Source organism: Lonchura striata, chromosome 4A (genome assembly GCF_050655825.1).
Source record: "Lonchura striata isolate lonStrDom1 chromosome 4A, ASM5065582v1, whole genome shotgun sequence".
In the NCBI taxonomy this organism is placed as follows: Eukaryota; Metazoa; Chordata; class Aves; order Passeriformes; family Estrildidae; genus Lonchura; species Lonchura striata.
Genome location: NC_140742.1, coordinates 9,116,405 through 9,124,737, shown reverse-complemented (window position 1 = coordinate 9,124,737; position 8,333 = coordinate 9,116,405). Strand labels below are relative to the sequence as shown.

Sequence of the window (8,333 nt, the reverse complement as noted above, 5' to 3'; positions counted from 1 at the left end):
CTTTTGTTTTGAAAATTATTTCATATACACGTGGTGGGATTGTAACAATCAAATTAATGGTCATGTTAGTTATATTCTCACTTAATAATGAGGAACCTTGGCAGCTCTTTTCAGGTAGAATAGGCTGTGTCTTCCTTTTCACTGACTGTAAACCTTCAGGAACAAAGCACCAATTTAAAAAAAAAGTTAAGATCAGACCAGAAGAAAATCTCTTACAAGATGCAGTATTGTAGAGTGCAGCACATTATGTTTGTGTACTCCCTAGAATATTAAATGAGTTTTGTTGGGGAGTCTGTGTTGGTTTGACAAATCAACCACAGATGCAGCTTAGTATAAAACATTCTCAGCAGACGAGTAGAAATTTAAAATGGGGCTCAAAGGAAAATTTGCAGCTATTTCAAAAAGGGGAGAGGAAAAAGGGGACTAAGGGTCTCTGGGCAGTTGGCACTCCAGCTCCCCTGTGCTGGTCTTCTCTGCGGGGCCTGTGAAACCAATGTACTGCAGGGAAGTGGAGGAGGCACCCAGTCCTTTCTGTTCACAGCTGAGCTGGGTCGCTGCTCTGACGGGCAGGAAATCCCTGTTGGTGTGAGCCTGTTCTGGGCTGTGGCCAAGCCCATCCTGACGCTGAGGGCTGCCAAGGTGCTGCCTCATTCCTGGGTTCAGCCTCAGGTCGTGGCTCTGTTCCTGAGAGGCAGCTTCCTGAGGAACCTTCAGGCTGACATACCTTCTGTGTTGCTGCTTTTCACGCTGAAGGTAAATAGATTTATCTCCTTTGTATTGCAACTTAGAGCAAATAACGTTGGGTACAGCATGTGCCAAACAGGTAAATGCTAGGAAATACACACCTCACTCAGGTAATGAGGTCTCTCCTTCCTAAGGTGTGCTGCAGTGTTCTGTAAGTCAGGGTGAGCAAGGCTGCAATTTTTACCAACTTCAGGATACTTCAGAGGTATCCTCTAGCTCCTTATCCTGTCTGGTAAGAGTGCACTCTAGTTCATCATCAGGGGGAAGCAGTAAGTCATTGCAACAGGAAAGCAGCAAACAGCATTGCCAGAGGTGTTTGAACAAGAGGCTTGCATGCTGCAGTCACTTTGACCTCAATGATTTTTAAAGCTTTTCTGCACTCTTTTTGAAGTGAGTGTTCAGGAAATAACAGCACTGCTGAGGATTGGAGTTCTGCCTTGGCATCCAGTTTACCTCCTCCAGCCTCTCCACATCACTGCTGGCAGGCAAAGCTGCTCATAGAATTTCTCTGTAATTGTGTCTATGGGGATCTAGCTGAAGAGGAAAATAGCAATTTTATGGACTTGAGAATGGAAGGAGACAGTTTTTTCCATAGTATTTTTGGGAAAACTTTCCTGAGCAACAGATTGGACAATTTATTACTATTTATTAGAAAGTCTCCCCATTACTCTAATGACTAGTATTTTTATTATATGGAAGTATCTTCTACTAAGGAACTGTTCTGGAAAATAACCCCTTGTATTGTTTTCCCTGTTTGACTGAATCTGCTTTTCAAACTGTACATTAAGGGATAACACAAAGGGAATTTAGTACACATTAAACTTGGGTTGAACTTAATCCTCTGCAGAACCTTAACCAAACAAATACCTCTGAGTTGAATGTTTTCCATTGTCTGTGGCAGCTCTCTTTGCCTTCTCCCTGTGAGAGGGAATCTCTGCAGAGCTGGGCTAACACATGGTAACTGAGACATCAACAGAAGCTTTAAAGAAAAAAAATATTTGGATATTCTAGTCCATTTATTTTGATGGCTATGTTTTGTTTTCTGAGTGAAAAGCAAAGTTAGAGCTGGTTGTATACCTGAGGAGTATTTTTCTAAACATGTCTCTATATCCAAATCAGCTTCCTTTCTGTAGGTATGAAAAGGAACTGAGTGAGGCAAAGGGGTGGGTCACTGGAAGAAAATTTTTCTTTTTTGCTCAGTGGAAAGGGACCCACCCAGGGCAGGAGGTGACATGGTGAGGATGTTTTAACACATCTAGAGAAGCAGAGTTGTGGTCCTGCTCTGAAGTCTCCAGCTAATTTGTATCAGCACAGAATAGTGGGTCAAACCCATGACCAAAAGATGGGGGCAAAAGCTGTCTTTAGAGGGTTTTGGTTATCTCTCAAGAGGAGGTAATAACTGAAGAACATTTTGTCATATTTAGGTGCAGCATTTGTCAGCCACATTTTACTTTCAAATGCAACATTTAAGTCCATGTTTCCGGATAGAGCATGACTAAGCCACAGGTACTATTGCCAAGGAAATGGCTCCTTCAAGGAAATTCTCAATTCCACTGTTTACTCTGTGCCTTGCTCAGAGGAGGATGTAAGAGCCATCCTGTGCCCCCTCCATGACAGCTGCAAAAAGGTGACAGAAGACTAATAGTTAAAAATAAAAAAAAGTCAGTCCTGTCTGTCTTAACAACAGCACTTTGGTTACCAGAACTTGACACCAGTGCTGTCCATGGAGTTTGTACTGGCATGAGCAGACTCGTGAGAAGCCAGCCTGCTCTCCCATGGCATGAGCATGGCCACAGCAGTTCCAGAAGGAGCTGCATTGCCAACATCTTCAATCCATTAGAGCTAAACCATTATAAGGCATTAAATCTAGTTCCTAGTGTGTTTTGTATGTATCTGCTGTTGACCTCAGGGAATAAAAAGATATCCAGATACATCTATATATCCACCCAGGCACCTGGACTGGGCGTTATCCATTCACTGGATCCCTGTTCACTCATGTGGAGGCTAATCTTCCAAGTCATTACTGCAGGCTGGGTAATATTGGTGTTCAAGCAGTCTGAATATAACTGGAGTTTGCCCAGGATCTGTGAAACCCCCCTCTAGTTCCCCAGAGGAAATTACCTGTGTATCTTTGTGTATCTTTCTGCATCAAGATGCAAATGCACCTTGTGTAGCTGAGCCAGATCATCTTGAGTCCCTCAGTCACCCCTGCAGGCCCCCTGAAAGGCAGCTGGAAAGAAAACCACAACTGCCCTCCTAAAGGAGTTGTTCCTGCAAGGGCTGCCCTGGGGAACAGAAACTCCCCAGTTCCTGTTTGAGAAGCACTTCTCAAGCGGGACTGCTGTTTAAGGGCGTAGGAATAGTCTCAATGCTGATGAGAAAGAGGAAGGGGCTGTTGTTTTTCTGAAGATATTTTGAAGCAGTACTGGCCTTTGAGAATGTAAAAAGCAAGTTGAAATCATCAGGGCAGAACTCCACTTGAATAACAAAACACAAGCAGGCAAGCAGAGGCTTTGCCCTTTTAATGCAGTGACGAGACATACATGCACTGTTACGCTGCTGCAGTGATTTTCATCAGTTTCATTTTTGAGCATGATCTCAGTAGCAATAAAAATAATCTCAATCTCACAGCCTTCACATACCTTTTCCACAGTTTCTGAGAATGAATCATCTTTCCAGAGCTGTCCCTGAACTCTAATCCCCACAGGAGCCACCACATGCTGCCCCCCTTGTGTCCTTCCTGCCTCCTTTGCTCTGGCCCTCATTCCTAATGAGGTTGAGCATTTCAGGCTTCCTGGGATGGGGATCTCAAGGGAAGGACTGCCAGTGTGAGTTGTTTTACACTTTGAAAGGCTTCTCTTGGCCTGCACTCTTCTGACAAACAGGGCCATTAGCTCTTACTCTACTGAGAATCAGCTTTATAAATAAACATCAACCCAGAGAAGGTACATAAGGCAGAGGTGAGGGGATCTCACAGGGAGCTGGATGGTGTTTGCAGCATGAGATCCACCACACATGGTGGGTCAGCATCCTCCTGTGGGCACGCAGGGTGTTGGAGCAGCTCCCCACAGCAGAGCAGACATGTGAGCCCCAACCATGGCCATCTGTTGGGATGCAACAAGGAGTCCCCATCCAAGGGGACACAGGGCACAGCCCCCTCTGCAGACAGGCAGTTTTTTGGAAGGGCTGCCCCGAGGTACTGCTCCCAGTGGCCATGGTGCTCTACATACACACCAGAATAGCCCCAAAAGACCACAAGACCCAGGGTGGCCACAGTGCCATGGCTTAACCCTCACTTGGCCAGGATTTTGAGTAGCCAAGTTCCCAGTTCTCTGCAGGCTTTTCTGGCTGCTATCCAGCATAGTTTTACCAGTTAATGGAGCCAGGAGAGCTTCAGCGCTCATGGAAGAAAGCAAAGGCCTGTCTAACAAAGCCTCGGAGGGTCGACAGGCTCCAGGAGTGTTGGGCTTTTCCCTCGGCCCCGGAGTCCACACAGTCCTGCCCTGCCCCAGCCTCTCTGGATGACTTACAGTTGTTGTTGGTGTTGTGAGAGTGCAGCTGGACCAAGTCCTCCTCCAAGGCTCCTGCCAGCTCCTTCAGGTCCCTGGAGGTGTCTGCTGGCAGGTACTGCCAAGCCTTGCGCCCGTTGTGGTCCCTGCAGGTGGTGTCTGCCCCGTAAGCTCCCACCAGCACCTTGATGAGCACCTCGTGTCCCTGCAAGGCAGCCAGGTGCAAAGGGGTGAGCCCGCCGCTGGCTGTGGGGATGTTCATGTTGACGGGGTAGCCTTTCTTCTGGGCATGGGAGATGACTTGGATGAAGCTCTCATGGTGGCCGTGCTTGGCAAGCCAGTGAAGAGCGGTGAAGCCTGTCACAAAGTCTCTCCTGGTCAGCAGGCTGGGATCCAGGTCCAGCAGCTTGATGATGCTGTCCGCATCACCCTCGGCCACTGTCAGCAGCCATGCGTGCTCCAGGGGATCAAGGACAAGGGGCAGCAGATCAGGGCTCTGCTCAGGCTTCTGCTCTTGGTGCAGCCCTGCAGGAAGACTGCTGCTGCTGGATGTCTTCTGAGCAGCGGCAAACCGTAAGGTGCTGCCGGGGCTGTTGCTCTGCAGGAGGATTTCCTTCAGCTCCTTTCTCCGGCTGCTGCTGGGGCTAACGGAGAACCTGCCTGAAGTCCTACCCCAGCTCCCCAGGCTGTGCCTGCCCCAGCCGATGCTTTTGTTGGTGTCCATCTTCTGCAGCGTATGGAAGCGCTCCCTGCTCCCCGGGGCGGCTGGCCAGAGCTGGGAGCTGCGGGCCCGGCCGCCCGCGAGGGGCTGGGCGGCATCCAGGAAGGAGAACCTGCGGGAGATGCCAGCCGCCTCCTGCTCCGCCCCGCTCTCCTGCCGCTCCCGCCGGGCCATGGGGAGCCTGTGGCACGGCTGTCCCGGCAGGGCACAGCTCAGGCTCCCCGCGCTCACCCGCGCTTCCCCCGCCGGCCCTGGCGAAGGAGGAACCGATCCCGCGGGGCGGCACGGCATGGCGGCCGCGCCGCGACCTTTGGTCACGCGTGCGGGATGAAGGGAGAGTGTGGGAATGCAGGCAGCGTGCGGGAACACGGGAACTTCTGGGAACACAGGGAAAGTCTGGGAATACAGGGAACGTCTGCGAATGCAGGGAAGGTATGGGATCACAGGGAAGGTATGGGAACACAGGGAAGGTATGGGAATACAGGGAACATCTGGGAATACAGGGAAAGTCTGGGAATACAGGGAACGTCTGCGAATGCAGGGAAGGTATGGGAACACAGGGAAAGCATGGGAACACAGGGAAAGCATGGGAACACAGGGAAAGCATGGGAACACAGGGAAAGCATGGGAACACAGGGAAGGTATGGGAATACAGGGAACATCTGGGAATACAGGGAAAGTCTGGGAACACAGGGATGGTATGAGATCACAGGGAAGGTATGGGAACACAGGGAAAATATGGAAACACACGGAAGGTATGGGAACACAGGGAAAATATGGGAACACAGGGAAGGTATGGAAACACACGGAAGGTATGGGAACACAGGGAAAATATGGGAACACAGGGAAGGTATGGGATCACAGGGAAGGTATGGGAACACAGGGAAAATATGGAAACACACGGAAGGTATGGGAACACAGGGAAAATATGGGAACACAGGGAAGGTATGGGATCACAGGGAAGGTATGGGAATACAGGGAACATCTGGGAATACAGGGAAGGTATGGGAACACAGGGAATGTCTGGGACTACAGGGAATGTCTGGGAACACAGGGAAGATATGGGAATACAAGGACTGCAGAACTGCGGGACCGGACAGAGGCACAGGGGTTCTGGGCAGCTCAGTGCTGATGCTACAGCAGAAATTGATGAACTATTTTCTCCTGCCTGAGTCATCTCGTTTAGCACTGCTGGCTCAGCATTAGCACCTGAAGTAGCCAAAGCCTTAGGCCGTAAGAGCTGACCAAACATAAACTTTTCATACACCGATGCTGCTAGCAAAGCACTCTTGGAATGCAGCAGATATGAGCAGAATGGAGATGATAAAGGCCAAGGAGACAATCCCAGGAGAATAAAGTAACATCAGAAAGCAGCCAGCCCAGCTCCAGTGAAACCTAGCAAGAAATCAAGATACTGCCAACCAGAATTTAGTGATTGACTTGGACTGGGTGATGAGTGTCGGGGTATAACTGAGAGGTGTGAACTGGGATAGGAGCTCCTCTCTGGAAGCACCAGCTTGAGCTGTAACCAAAGAACTAACAAAAGAGTCCTTGGAAACATTCACTTGCACCCAGCATTCTTTAGCAGGGTCAGACGCTGTGACATTGTCTGGTGTGTGTAAATCCATGACACTGGTCCCAGGACACTTCCTCTGATCCCAGCAGCACCCCAAGGTTGTCCCCCTGAAACAGCCCCCCATGACTGCAATGCTTCTCCTTGATGCTGTGCTCAGGAAGGCCAGGTCATGGCCCCAAGAGGCCATGCTCCCAGTGGCTCCTGGGTTTCTCTGATGTAAGGGAAGCCCAGCCTGGGACACTGGCTCCTTGCCACCCAATGTTTCATTCCACAGGGAATCTGGCCTTCCTCTCTTGCCATGATCCCCTCTGTAGCACAGTCCATGCCTGGTGGTGCTGGCAGCTGCAGCCACCAGTAGTCTGTACCCTAATTTTCTTAGAAATCAGGACTAATTCTTCTGCTCCCAAAGCTCCCAGTCCTCTTTCTCTCCAGAAGTTCATTATCCATGACTGCTCTGACACCTGTGGCTGAACTGTCACCAGGTGGTTTTACAGCTGGTCATGCAGCTAAAAGCCACAATAGCCCCTTGAACCTTTTTTCTTTGCCTTCCCTAAGCTTTAGCTCTGCTTTGACTTGCCCTGAGCTGGTCGTCAGCCCTTGAGGGCCTTTGCTGTTTTCCAACCACTTGGACCAGTTTTTCTGGGATGTGTGGGGAGTTGGCGTAATCTCAAACCCCAAACAAAAAGTGGTGAAAGCATAATTGCCCCCTTGTTCCCTTTCTGGAGCTGCCTGATTTTGTCACTGGGTTTTGGTGGCTTCTGTGGGCTCAGAGAGGCAGAGAGCTTGAACCACACAGCCATGAGATCCTGGTGAACAGTTGAAAACACTTGGGTGGCATCTGGGGAAAACAAGGAGCTGCTCTTGGGAAATGAAGGCATTAACGGTTCAAAGCAAACCTCGCATTTAGGACCACCGTGGTCATGCCTGCACTAGGGACTGGACACAATGGTGAGCTCTGACCGTGATAAAACCAGGGTGACAACCTTGGAGACTTCACTTGAGAGTTCAGGGGCCAGGAAAGTTACTTTGGAGAAGGACTGAGCTGCCTCAGCCTCGTTTGGTGCTTGTGCTGCTTTCAAATGAAGGGGAACCCAAGCAGCACCAGCCGCACGCTCGCAGCTGCAGCTGTGCCGGGCTCGGCCGGAGCTGGGGCCGCAGCGCCGGGACGAGCGGGGCCGGCAGGAGCGGAGGTGCCGCGAGGGGGAATTGGGCACGGCCGCCGGCGGAGCTGGGACACGGCAAGTGCGCGGACATTCCGCTTGAAACGGCAACTCAGCTGCTGAGGCTGGGGGACCTGAAGGGACCCAAACCGCGACCCGCAGCCCAGCCTCGGGGCTGCACGGCTCGGTCCGTGTCACCGCAGGGCACCGGGACGGGTCCCCGCGGGCCTTCCCGAGCAGGCGGCGGGGAAGCCCGCCCGGCGCTGGGAGCGGGCAGGGCCGGGCCGGGTCGCGGAGGCAGCCGGGCAGCCCGCGGGGCGGGCTCGGCGCTGCGCGGGCTCGGGAGCGCGGCCGGAGCTCCGCGCCCGCCCCGCCCGCAGCCCGGGCTGCACCATCGCGGGCTGCTGCGGGGAGGCACCGGCGCCGCGCTCCTCACAGAACGCGGCGGCGGCGGGGCCGGCGGGGCCGGCGGGGCCGAGCAGGGCCGGGAGGCGGCGGGGCGGGGCGGGGCGGGGCGGGGCGCGCGGGCGGGGCGGGCCGGGGCGCGGCGGGGCCCCCCCGCGCGGGGCCGCGGTGGGCGCGCCCGGCGCCGCCCGCAGGCCGGGGCGGAACGTGCGGCGGGC

At 52.5% G+C, this 8,333-nt stretch overlaps 1 protein-coding gene across 1 annotated transcript; it reads right to left on the bottom strand.

The window, feature by feature from the left end:
• Positions 1-3,251: 3,251 nt before the first annotated feature.
• On the bottom strand, positions 3,252-5,282 carry SOWAHD (sosondowah ankyrin repeat domain family member D). The gene has a single exon (XM_021548390.4). The coding sequence runs from the start codon at positions 5,263-5,265 to the stop codon at positions 4,138-4,140; it is 1,128 nt and encodes a 375-aa protein (XP_021404065.3). The 5' UTR covers positions 5,266-5,282; the 3' UTR covers positions 3,252-4,137.
• Between the last annotated feature and the right edge of the window lie 3,051 nt (positions 5,283-8,333).

Coding starts and splice junctions, on each gene's coding strand:
- SOWAHD (XM_021548390.4), bottom strand. CDS start 5,265: ATGCCGTGCCGCCCCGCGGGATCGGTTCCTCCTTCGCCAGGGCCGGCG.